The sequence below is a fragment of the Diadema antillarum genome, unplaced genomic scaffold (assembly GCF_040938485.1).
Source record: "Diadema antillarum isolate AM-2024a unplaced genomic scaffold, OU_Dant_1.0 seq00000126_RagTag, whole genome shotgun sequence".
Classification (NCBI taxonomy): domain Eukaryota; kingdom Metazoa; phylum Echinodermata; class Echinoidea; order Diadematoida; family Diadematidae; genus Diadema; species Diadema antillarum.
Genome location: NW_027271205.1, coordinates 49,258 through 63,071, shown reverse-complemented (window position 1 = coordinate 63,071; position 13,814 = coordinate 49,258). Strand labels below are relative to the sequence as shown.

At 42.1% G+C, this 13,814-nt stretch overlaps 1 protein-coding gene across 1 annotated transcript in view; it reads left to right on the top strand.

The window, feature by feature from the left end:
- LOC139727337 (zinc finger SWIM domain-containing protein 5-like) overlaps nucleotides 1-13,814 on the top strand; it is a 97,641-nt gene that overhangs the window by 34,593 nt on the left and 49,234 nt on the right. The window contains exon 2 of the mRNA XM_071638294.1: nucleotides 10,757-11,116. Within this exon, the coding sequence (XP_071494395.1) occupies nucleotides 10,757-11,116 (360 nt within the window). The remainder of the gene's footprint in view (nucleotides 1-10,756; nucleotides 11,117-13,814) is intronic.

The following is a 13,814-nucleotide window of genomic DNA, read 5'->3' as shown; positions in this document are numbered from 1 at the left end:
AGGGGCATCGACTTGTGTGCAACTGAGATGCCAGAGCTTTAACAAAATGACAACATGACTGTCATTAGAGATGCAAACCCAATTTGTCAGTTGACAAAATTGATGTGGCATTAACAGAGACTGATTAAAAAAAAACAGGGTCTGACAGAAGAAGCATTAAAGCCCTGACATACAAGATGTTCACACAAGTAGGTTTATACATCAATGTTTCGAGTGTTAGAAGAGCCATCGCTACAAAAGGAATGTAAACAATGCCTCTACATCATGTCTTTTTTTTTAAAACAATCTAATTTGAAGGATGAACTGTTTTGATACAAGTCAGAGATCAACTAATGGAATTAAAGAGAAAATCCAAAACTAAAATGGGATCAAAGTTGAAAGATGATGATTTGGGGGGAGGTCATCCTGAGGTCACGATGGAGGGGGGCAAACTTTGGTGGCGCTGCAAAATTACGCTGTAGTGGTGAGTCATTTAAGTGTGGGACCAGTGGTCTAAATCTGGGTACTTAAAGTTGTCAGGAGATATCACCCACTCCTTGGCAGGTCCTTCTCTGACTCATCTTTTCTCACATCTCTGGTGCCTTTTCCACCCTTCTCTCCGTCTCTCCATCCCTCCCTCACTCATTCATTCCCTCTTTATCTCTCATCCTTATTCCTAGCCTCGAGGAGAGTGTGTGATGCCAGTAGTTGAAGATGCCTAGAGCACCATTTACTCGGTAGACCAGAGTGATCGCTAGGGTTCAAAATGTTGTGTCATTAGCATTTACTCTCTTGGTGTGCATGGGAAGTGGTGCTAGGATATCGCCATGCAGTAAGGCAAGCTATTACATCTGTTCTCGTTGACGTCTCGTGCCGAGTTTTATATTCTCGTCGTATTTGTAGAAGTGCTTGCAATGTCCTGTAGGAAATAACATGAGGGTGCAGTCTTTCAAATCTGATTTTGTGAGCTCATGGGCAGGTCCCTTCATTGTGTGCAAACATGGCTGGCGGATGTCTAGGGAGGATTTTGAAGAAGAGGAGGAAAGGGAGGAGGGAAAAAAAAAATCGATGTCTTGCTTCATAGATGTTGAAAGCAGGAGCGGAGCCAGATGAATGCAGTTACCGTGTGCCGTGCATAACAGGTTCCTGCCGCACAAAGACCGGAGTGGGGGGATCCAAACATGCCAGTACGGGGAGCGTGTGCGCTGTTCCGACTGTCTGATCAAAAGTCATTTCCCGCGAGAGAATGTAAGGGAGAAAAGAATATTATTTGCTGGCAGCACTCGCCTCTTTCCCCCCCCCCTGTCTTTTATCGGTTTCTGTATGGCTGCTCCTTTTCACCCCACGGAGTCTTATCCACGGAGGTCAGGCATTAGGTGTATTTGCAGACATAACAATATTCCCCAGTATTTTCCATCACCGGAGCTGGAGCCAGCGAGCGGGCAGGCAAATAAGATCAGTGGAGACAAGACCCTCTCTTTATTGGTATGCCACGCTGGGAGCTATGCAACGCCTGATTTGACTAACGAAGGAGCGAGCGAGTGCACCAAATACCCCAGCTATGTCGGCGAGGCTACTATTATGTATGCCTGCTGTCTGCTGCTCTCCCCACACACTTCTTCTCGTGTTGGCGGTCGGTCTGTTGCTCTCTCCCCTCATCTCTCCCTCTCTCCCTCTCTCTTGCGCCCTCTTAGCCGCCTCTCACGCCCTCTCCTCAGCACAGCTCCGCTTGTTGTGATTCTCATTTTACTCGGGCACGCACCAGCGGAGCACGGGCCTTTAAAAGATTGAGAGCTTGCGTGACTGCCTCGGCCTTTTAGCGCACGCGGGCAGCAAAAGCACCGTGCCCCTGTGATGGATTTGCATTCAGGCCAGAATTGCTGGTAGAGTGGTGGGAGAGAGAGACAGGGAGGAGGAGGAGGAGAAGGGGGGTGGGGGGAGAGAGGGGGAGTGAGGGGGAGTGAGGGATGTAGCGCCACCAATGCGACTACTTGTGTGGTTTGCTCGGTTCGGTTGGCTGCTCTGGTGGTGCGGAGGAAACGCTCCTTCCTTCGATGGATGGCTAAGGGGGAAAACTTACAGGATGATGGTCTCGAGTTGGGCACGCTACCTCACTCTTCCTCTATCTCCTTTTCCTCCCCCCCCCCCCCTCACTCGGGGAAGACTTGTTCCCTTGCCACTAGGCCCAAAAGGCATGTGTGTAGTTGGGGCTCTGGGGCTGGCTGTATAAATATTCTGTTCTTCGGCTCCCTTTCCCTATATAGTATTAATAAAATCAGGAAGCCATATGTGTGCATTTGTTTGAGTGTGTGTGTGTGTGTGTGTGTGTGTACGCTTACACTCAAAATATGTGCATATGGAAGATGTCTGCAGGCATACTGATTACTGCAAGAGGTAGTAACAGTGGAAAATCATTCCAAATGGACTGATGATGCATGCTGGGATAGCCAATCTGTCCAAGTCATTAAAATTGGCAATGATTAATATAACTTTTGATTATGTTTTATTATGTAGTAAATGCATCTCTAGATAAGAACTGGATGAAAAAGATATGTAGGGGGTAATAATCATGAGAAGTAGTGTCCTCGGCAGTTTGATGTTGCTATGACAGTAGATGTGGATGACAAGTGTGTGATTTACCTGGAGAAGAAAGGTCAGCATTCAATGTGTCTACATACATTGTACATACATGTAAAACTCAATAAAACTTTTGATGCTGCCTTTAAGGAAGTGTATAATGTCCATACTCCCTCCCCTTGAAGTAGATTCCGTGCCATAAACGTTTGGTTTTCATTAGTTATGTCCACTCTTGATTAATTGATGTCATCAGCACTGCTAACATTGTGTCAACAGATAATTGTATTCTAGTTTGGTTTATTGGAGAGTGACACCCCGTCTCTCGATTACCGACTTAAGGCTTTTATTACCCCGTGCATGGTTTATTAATCAGCCCATATAGGATAATACACTAGTGTGACTGATAGTGCATACAATGGCAGTAACATGATGCCAAGGGACTAAGCGAAAGCTATACTCTCTGGCTAGGGCCCTTTGTGTTTAGACTGAGCGGGAGATAAGCTAGACTGAGGTTGGTAAGAAAACAAGAGACAAGGGTCCGTGGGTGTGTCTGATTCGAGCTGTGATTTGAGAGTGTCGTTTTCCCTGAGAGGGGCAGTAGACACGGTTTTCAACTTGGAGGTTTTCTCATTTTGATATCAATCCACACGTACACACACACACACACACACACACACACACACACACACACACACACACACACACACACACGTAAGCACAACGCTCACACTCACTCACAAACACACACATGCAGACGAGAACCATGAGGGCAGCAGACAGAGATTATGTGGGTCTATCCCGTGATTTTCTGGCCTAATTAAAACAGGGCGCAAATTGACATTCGCTCCAGAAGGAAATGATTTTAGTGTGATGTGGTTTGCGCAAAAGTATGCACTTAATTAAATGCACTGAGTCATGAAAGGGACGAATTTCCCATTTCGTGCTTTGCGACAACATGCAGACAGGGACCATGGATATGAGTGAGATTGAGCTTGTGTGTTCATGCTCTGCTTTCAATCCTTTCATTTAGCAGAAAAGATGGAAACTGGATGAAATTCAAATTCTACTGATTGAAATGTAAATTTGGAAATTTCGTATTGATCATAATAATTGTAACAATTTTTGCAATGTTCCCCCTTTTTCTTTGTATTTTTTAATGGTCAAATGGATTGAAATATTCATGATTTCCATTCATTATCACCATCTGTTTGATATTTCATTTACAGCTCAAATTTCCAGCATGCAAATAGAATATATACGGATGCTCATCACATTGTGAGAGAGAAAAGGATTCCTGGCCAGCAATGATTGCTTAAAAAGAAACAGACGATCCTGCCTAACCAGTATTACAACACTACCTATGTTGGGTCCCTGAAATTATATTCTTTTTCCTTTTGCAAATCGTGGCTTGATTTTCTAATTACTTTCTCAATCTGGTGGGATAAAGAGACTTCATCGCAAGAAAAAGTCAGCTTTGCGCTGAAACGGACTCCCCGCGCTTGCCAGGGGATATGTTTGCAAGCGCAGAGCTACCCGCAAATTGCGAATTGTGCCCATGAGTTTACGGGTGAGCCGTGGAAAGGAGAGCGTTTGGCCGTGTACATCATCATTTCAACTGGGACTGAGCACAATTGAAATTATGATATCAATTTTCAGATTGATTGCTCTGAAGCAGCTGGTTTTCATGCTGCTCTGTTTTTTCTCCCCCCCCCTCTCCGATATGAGGGAAACCGGGCCTCTTAATTCATGTTTTATCTCTCCCTATGGGCTGGTGTATTGGAAAGGTCTTTTCGTCTCCACGCTGTACAACTTGTCATGCGCCTTGTATCGTAGCTGCATTCACTTTGTGCACTGTAACATGTAATGAGACTCATCAGGGCTTGTCCACTCTTTTGTCCTACGAGTGGAACGGTGCCGTAAAAAAAAGTGTAAAAATATGCATGCCGGCATGTGTGGAGACCTTCTATTCTTCCTCTTTTTTTGTTATACCCCATCAGTTGTTTATTGGAGCACATCCAGTGTATTAGTTTAGTCTCCAGTATGACGTGAAATGTATCAGAATTGGTCTGTCGCACAGAGATGGACGGATATTATTTCTGGGACAGCATTCTAAAGCTGGTAGTGTACTGATGTATGAATGTATGCAATTATAAGTTCTGTTTTTTTTTATCCTGTAGTCCATTATCTGTTGGACTGAATGCCCATGCGGGAAAATACATGATAATCCACAAATTTTGTGAAGATGCAAAGAAATTTTTAGTACAACTTTCCCTAGAGATTGTTTATTGGATTATGTATACACTGGATTTATGAATACTGTATAGGAAAAAGTAGCACTTTTTTGTCGAAGAATTCTCTGTGGATATTTGCATTTGCATGGTAACAGCTACACATGTAACACTCTGCACTTATAGTATGGCATTTTCTGAGAGTGATTATAGGTCTGCAATGCAACACTCGTAGGCAGAGAAAGAAAATCACACAGACACGTTCATTTTCATATAGATGTCTGGAAGGATCTTATGCATGTTTAAAACAGTAATTATTGTTAGCTGTAGTATACTTTAACTGCAATGACAGCACGCTGATGTGATGTTAAAGGGGCTGCATCAACGTAGGCAGCTTATTTAATGCAGTTTGTCCCGTCTGTTCAGCCCACATCCTCTTCTGTCCTGTTTGCTGTATTGGACGACTCAGTGTCCATCCACTAAGCTCTGTCCCATGCCGCATGCTTGCCGATGTCCGGTTGGACAAGCGAGAGGGATTGTAATGAGGGGATCTTCGAGCTAGGAAACTGACTCAGGGTCCCTTAAGCTTTCGCCAATCTCTCACCCCCTCTCTCTCTCTCTCTCTGTCTATTTCTTTCTCTGTCTCCGTGACAGTCCAGTCCTTGTTCCCCGCTTTCGTTTTTCCCCGGTTTACTCCGCCACGTTCTGTTTGTTTTCTTTTGTTTTGTTGAGTGAGGATAACTGCCCCTCCCCCTTTCTTGTGCGCGCACCGCTGCCCGAAACTCGATCATCGGTGAGACCTTTAGGGCGTACCGTGATGGGGGCGATTCGCGAGTGGAGGATTTCCCCACCGTGCGGCATTATCATGCATGGCCTAGTGGCCAGTAGGAAAATACGGGTCCATCGTAGCATATTGATTGTGTCCAAGCGGTAGCGAAAGCAGAGCACTGGACCATTTTGGAGGGTAACTGGGGGGGGGGGGGGGGGATGGGTTGAGGTGCTTGACCAAAAAGCGGGGGTGGGTGCATCTACATTGTACATTAGGGCCTCGGCAATGCTCCGTTTGTTTGTCACCTTCTGAAAATGTGCATCACTTTGGATGCACTTTTGATTGCGGCTGGAGGGCGTATTTTCAGCCCCCATTTTCAACATGCCCCCTTTTTACAGATGCTAGTCATGTTGAAAAAGGATATTATGTGTAGCATCTGATATCATCGTTGGATCTCAGTAGGCTAGAACCCAAACTCTCTGCCTGGTCCCCTCAGTCAGCATAAGCGATGATAATGCATGCGACGGTGAAACCCCCGCAGCAAATCACTAGTGGTTGGCGATAAATGCAGGAATAAACTTTACCGAATGTCCATTTCTCCCGTCGACCTCTCCTTCTTCCTGTCCGTTCCAGTTAAGAACTCTTCAAACTGCGTCGGTCAGAGCTCCGCCACTCTGCATCTGTCCATCTGGCTGTGTTCCCCTTCTCCCTCGTTTTCTCCACGCCACCCTTCAGACGTGTGATGCTGCCATTGCATGACATTCTGACGAATTCACCCCTCACCGTGGGCATGTCTTAGGAGCTCATTTTGGCAGAGGAATCTTCAAACACGTTGAACTAGCTGACGACACACACTTGCTACAAAGCCAGGGCTCCTTTCTGCATATTATTACTAATCATGTGCTTGGGGGCAGGATTAGGGGAATTCTTTTTTTTTTTTGGCCCCCGTTGTTCTTTCCCCCTCGATTTTAATCCTGCCTTCGTGTGAAACCTTGGTTTTGAAGTTGTGTACGTGTAGCAGTGAAAAAGTGTACAGTGTGGCCTCGGCATTAGTTTACACATCACTGGAGAACCTTGCATATTTTCTCCCTTCAAGAGCTTTCGCAGACTGAAATTTTATGCTTGGAAAACTTAGCTGTGTCACAATTCCCAATGCCTGTTGAGATCTCTCAGAGCAAGAGTAGAAGGGGGAATGAAACCCCAAAATGCATGTGGATTGAGTGAATGCAGTGATAACAGTGGAACACATCAGTGAAAGTTTGAGGAAAATCAGACAATCCGGTAAAAAATCATGAATTTCTAACGTTTTGGTGTCGCCATGGCTGGATGCGAAGACTACTGCAGATCATGATGTCATATGGAATGTGATATGAAGAAAATGCAAAAGAAAATTCCACAAATTTAAATTTTTTATGAAAGTACACATTCCCTCTACTTGTTACTTGTATTATATGTCAAGTGTAATATTATTCCCCTGCTAGTCTCATGCTCTATCATTGTGCTAGAAAAGTGAGAATATGTTGAAATTTATAATTTTTTTCTTTAAATATTGTTTTCCATATGTGACATCATGATCTGTAGTAGTCTTCTCATCCAGCGGTGGTGGCACCAAAATGTTCAAAAATTCATTACTTTTGAGTGAATTGTCTGATTTTCCTCAAACTTTCACTGATGTGTTCTAATATTGCTGCATTCAAGCAATCCACATCATACTTGGGTTTATTTACCCTTTTATCGATAGGAGATATCTCTGGAAAACCTTGATTTGCCCGACAAAGAAGCGCACAAATACATGAAGTTATTATACAAGTGTATCAAGATTTATGTTTATAATATGCAGGCTTGAAATGTTACTGACAGATAAAACAAGGATGATATGATTTGATTGATTCACTGCGTATTCTATTCTGTAATAAGTTCAATATGAAAATTAGTGTAATTACTGAAGTTGTCAAAAAGTGATCTTTTTCCCTCAAAAGTAATATCAAACACTCTTTCCTTCCAGCAATGAATTTGTAATTGAATGTCATGCCATGAAGTACAATGTATGTAAGTACAATGTACTGGTACATGGACATATATCACACCAGTTTTGCTCGACGGTTGTCATGTCGGAAAACGTGTAAAAATTGTATGCGTACGCCTTCCTGTCTGCAGTCTGACCTGCTTTTGATTAAGGATGGTTGGAATGAGCATTGTTAATCATCTATTGTGACCAACAAACGAAATGACAGCCCGTAGCATAATTTATGCAAGCCTGAAGGACCCATCTCTCCATGGAGTTTGCATTTCTGACTTGAAGTGGAATGCCTTGAATGATTTATGAATGATTTTGATTCTCAGGAGTGTATTTTAATGCAAGCTTATGTGCTGTGGAGGAGGGTGAAAATTTTCTGTGCAAAATGTCACTTCATTTCTAAGTGCATTCACAATGAAATCGACGGGGTATTAAATACCACATTTTTTTTTTTTTGGTCATCATTCTCATTGGTTAAATGCCACAGTAATGGACACCACAGTAACCCACTTGGTACTATGAAATACTGTGGTATTTCTCGTATTAAAGCATACAAGCGCATATCTCTGGTGAGAAAGGAAGCAAAGTGTATCATATCACATGAAAAATAAACTGCTGTACGATCTGTAGTATTTTGTGACACAATTCATACTCAAATATTGCATGAGTATGTGAACTTTATGCGAAGTTTGAAAAAATATGATACCACAGTATTTTGCAATGTATTTTGAGGCATATTTCATGCGGTTTATTTGTGTTAACAATATGAAAAACTGCGCAAAGTACTGCAGTACATCAACGTCAACATAAATGCATCTACTGTAGGTACATTTAATCAACAATCTATTGACTAAAATAAGCAGCAGGCAGATAAAGTTGTAGTATATTTTGCATATCTATAGTATGTAAAGGCAGTGTTATCATTGTGGTGACCAGATTTTGAAAATCATTGAACTCTTTTCTCCGACATGTATCAAGGTGATGTTCAAATGGAAGAAGTTCAAATAGATGGAATATGTCCAAGCATGGGCTGTCACTATGACAATATCTGTGACCAAATATCACAAGTACTAGTAAACCATTCACAAACCGGTTTATTTTGACACTGCAATTTGTGCCTGATGATTAGGGAAATTTGTTCTGTACAGATGATCTACTCTGTGAGAGATCACTATGGTTTAGAAGAATTTACTGATCATTTTCATCTTTGGCATATTTTTTTTTCTAGTTTTATATAGCTGAATGTTTAGACAATAACAGATACATGTATAAGAACCACACTGCTCATTCTTTCCCCTAATTTGTAAGCATTGTCAGAGACTGATTTTAGTTATTTGTATTTAAGCACTTTGTGAAGGAAAATGAAGAGATGTCATCATAGTGCTGATGTGTATGACATTAAGTACCATTTGCATGTTTGTCCTATTTATATGTTTATATTCTAGATGGATAATGATTATAGCCATGGTAATGGGCATCGGTGATTTTTCGCAAGATGCGAAACTCAGTGATATGGCGACTGCAACATCTCAATTGCAGTAATTCTTGGCAAGGTTGGGTGTAACACAACAATTTGTTGGCAGTTGCTCTTCATCCATGCACATATTGAAGTACATTTTAGTTGCTTTTTTTTTCTTTTATTACGAGAATGGAAAAGAGATTACACATCAATTTGGCAATTCATGTCGTCCCGTTTCTAATAGCTCTAATTGGAGTTCTGGCACTTCTTCAACTGTGACAGTGTATAATTCTGGACGTGTGTCCACAAGGGCGTGAAGCTCACAGGGGAATGGCCTGTGATGTGCTATGAAAAAGGAAAAAAAATTGTGAGTGATTAGGCTATTGTTGGAAATCAAGTTCATGGCTCTGGTGTTGTATGGGTAAGGTAGGCATATATTCGTACCTCAGCTGCACTTGTAGAGATATACGTTTGTAAGTAACATTGTCCTTCCGTGAAATGAGAGTAGAAGAGGGGGGAGGGATATGCTCTCTCATCTCGGAAGTGCCACTCAGTGAAGTACCGTATGTCAGTATTATTTTCTTTGTTTACAGTACTTATTACCTTTAACCCCTGACCTTTGACCTGACAATGTTGTCCATAGATCTACATTTGTATGTCATATTCTCCTTATCAGTACACAGTTATTCATTTTGCTTTGATCTGCAAGGCAGCTCATGGTGAAAGATTTCAGTGTGTGGATTGATAGTGTGTTGAATCGGTGATGACAACTATGATGCTGATTGTGATGTTAAAAGTTGAAATGGGGGATAACTTGGAGAGGCATATTTTGCTTCTGGTGTCCCCATCTACAATTTATTTAATGATGTACACTGTACATGCTGTCTGAATGCATCCACTCGTATTGTAAAGCCTACTGTTATGTGTGGTGATGTCATTGTGCAGTCATTATTATTATTATTATAATTATTATTATTATTATTATTATTATTATTATTATTATTATTATTATTATTATTATTATTATTATTATCATTATTATTATCATTATTATTATTATTATTATTATTATTATTATTATTATTATCATTATTATTATTATCATTATTATTATCATTATTATTATTATTATTATTATTATTATTATCATTATTATTATTATCATTATTATTATCATTATTATTATTATTATTATTATTATTATCATTATTATTATTATCGTCATCATTATTATCATCATTATCATCATCATCATCATCATCATCATCATCATCATTATTATTATTATTATTATTATTATTATTATTATTATTATTATTATTGTTCTCTTGGAAATAAATGAATTGAAGTGAGTGACTATGATGTCTGATGATGATAATATCAGTGAGAGGAAGAGCTGATAATGTTGGTGCTTGAGTTGTCATTCTCCCATAATGGTACATAGAAACTGAAATACACTGTATATGTCAGGAGATGCTAACTGGAAATAAAACAAAAGATTTTTCTGTGCATTCTTTCCCCACTGTTCAGAGAAATCTATGAGGAATATATTGTACCACATAACTACAAGCATTTAATCATATATTTCTCTTTTCATTAATTAGACAGTCCTTGTAGGCTAGAGAAGATATTGAAACCAAGGATGTAAGTTACTGTGGATGGATTGATTGTAAAGTCGCCATTGATGGATGATTAATGTGCACCTTCTCTTCTCTGCACCATTCCAGGCTTCCACCTCAGCGGTACGGTCAGCGAGCCCAGCGGTCAGCTCTACGAGCCGGAGCAGAGGCACCGGGTGTCCATCAGCTTCGACCGCTGCAAGATCACGGCGGTGACCTGCACCTGCGGCAGCCGCGACATCTTCTGGTGCCAGCATGTGGTGGCGCTGTCGCTGCACAGGATCCGGCGGGCGCGGGAGGTCCAGCTCCGCCTCCCCATCTCAGAGACACTACTCCAGATGGACCGCGAGCAACTCCAGAAGTTCGCCCAGTACCTCATCGCTGCCCACCACACCAACGTCTTGCCGACTGCCCAGAAGCTGGCGGACGAGATTCTGCAGTCAAAGTCGGAAATCAATCAGGTTGCCGGTAGGTTTGCTGAAAGCGAAATTTAAACAATATTCCAGGATATTATCTTATCTTTAATATCAAAGCAGCATGTATACTGGAAATACAGTCTTGTTTATCCAGGGAAATCTCTTCAGTGTTACGCCAGCTCTACCAGAGTGCCCTGCCATTATCATTACGTTAGTGTTGCCAGGTATCCATTCATACAACTGGGTCAAGAGGGACATGGTGGGTAAAAACGTCTTGTCCAAGGAAGTAAGCACTGGATGGGATTTGAACTCGGTATCCAGACTGAAAGTTAAGAGTCTTATCCACCATTCTACAGTGCCCCCACAATGGTCTCAGTGATACTGGTCTACAGTATCATGATTTGACTTTTAAATTCTATTGTTTACCATGAAAGGAAGTTTGGAATGTGATGTGGCTTATAGTATCAGATCTAGTCATAGCTAAATCATGTGACGTGAGTTTATTGAAAAGTCTAATAGAGTACTTCATTTTATCCATTTTAAAGCTACGTGTGATATTGGAAAAAAATGGAATGAACGAAAGAAATTTGCCAAAGTTTTATTGTAAGTGTAGCTTCCTCAAATAACCAAATATTCTTGATCATACTGACTTGTTATTAATCACAACAGGAAAATGACACATAAATAAATGTATTAGAATAGGTACACTTGTATAAACACAAACAAATATTCATATATTTCTCTGACTGTGAATACTTTGGGACATTATTGGCAAAAATGTATTCTCTTTTCACCGACCACATCTGAGTTTCTTGTCTGTAAAACATCAAACTCTGAAAACTTGTCAATTTCCAGAGGGGGAAAAATGGTTGGATTTCATTCAGTGGATACTATCATTTTCTTTATTTTGACCTACACTTGTTATGTGTACACAATGATCATAACATTGATGTGCTGCAGTTAGTGTATTCCTGTCAGAATCTTCTTGACCTCTCACTTCAACCCTCACCTTTCACCCCTGACACCTCACCCCTCATGCAATCCTCCCCTTCTCTCTGAACTCTTCCCCTGGATCCCACCTGTTCTATCATCTTCTTCTCCCCACCCCTCTTTCTTCTCTCCCCTCCTCTCCCCTCCCCTTCCCCCTTCCCCATCCCCCCTCCAACCCCCCTTTCCAATCCCCCTTTCCAATGAGGGCACAAGCCTAGAAACAAATACCATGAGTAGAACATAGGCATATTGGGTGTCAGCTAGTGAGGAAGAAAGGGGGGATGGGGTAAGGGGGAATGGGTCTGGGAAGATCCCCTCAGTTTTGGCAGGAAATTGCTGGAAATGGGCTGATCAGCTGCCGTGCGACAGGAGCTGCGACAGTTTTCTCCGACGACTGCAAGGGAAGAGCCGGCTAGAAATCTCTGCTCTCCACGCGCCAAGAGTCCGCTCCTTGCCAATCGGTAGATCTCCCCCCTTTTCGCTCTCTGCGTGACTACAGACCCCGCAGAAAAGAGAGGGGTGCAGGAGAGCCCCCCAGTGCATGACCCGTGCAGGATCTCGATTCACATGACAGGAGAGATAATGCCTGCTTCCATACATGCTGAGGTAGTCGGGTCCCTTACCACCAAAGATCTCTCTAAACCTTCTGATTTCAATCTTTCACACGGGGCCTAAAAATAGTTGTAGCGGACTTAACGAATGCCATTGTAAAACCAAGCGAATACTAACACAAAAACTCCACTGTATTTGTAGAGGTGCTTATGTTTAACAACATCCAACACATGACTCTACAATACAGATATGTAAACGTACATTTACATCATTGAAATAGGGGATGCTTACCGGTAAGTGAAATGTTTGAACATCAATTTTCTTATCTGATAGATTTAAGAATGAAAGTGTTCCGGCATCTACAAGCTTGCCTGGTCTCACATCTTCCTTCCTTCCGTCCGTCTGCTCTCCTTTAGAGCACCTTGCCCTTCAGCACTGACAAAATGGCCACATTTTCCCTCCGCCCTTTACACACACTGACCTTTCGTAACTACAGCACACACAGAGTTCACCTGTTGGCATAAAAGAGGAATCCATCTCCATTGCGGGGCTGCATTTAGAAATGTAACTGGAACGGGAAGTACACGGCATGAATAGATGAAAAGATGCGTGACCAAGGATAGCATCAAAGCGCTTCTTAAGAAGAAACAACGACAACAACAAAAGCCATGGAGCTACAATGGAATGGATGCTATCATGTCATAGACGGACATTGACATGTACACGTTTCTGTGTGCGTGGTAGGTTGTCAATAGGCAGAGCCTTGGCATTTCCAGGTAGCCACGACGTCGCCAATCTGTGAAAAACCCCTCCGACTCTTTTGGAAATTTACATTCCTGACATCAACTTATCTGCGCATTGTTGTCCGCAAAAGGGTAAAAGCCCACGAACGACGTCGCCGTGGTGCAGTGACGCCGGCGGAGACACTGGGAGAGCCGGTGCGCTGGATTCTCGGCGAAATGCCAGCCTTTGAATCGCGCTCTGCCATTGATTGAATAGAAGGGGACAATGAATTTCCTGCGATGCCTCTCTCGGTGGGGTTGAAAGAGGGTTAATTGTGCAGCGCTCCGCTGTGGAGTGTGCAAGAATTGTGAAGCTCCGTGCCTTTTGATATTTTCAGTTTCATTCATATTTCCTGTGCGATGGTTGCCTTCTTCTTTTTTTCCCTTTTTGAGCATCCGATCTACGATAGTTGAGAGGAATATTCA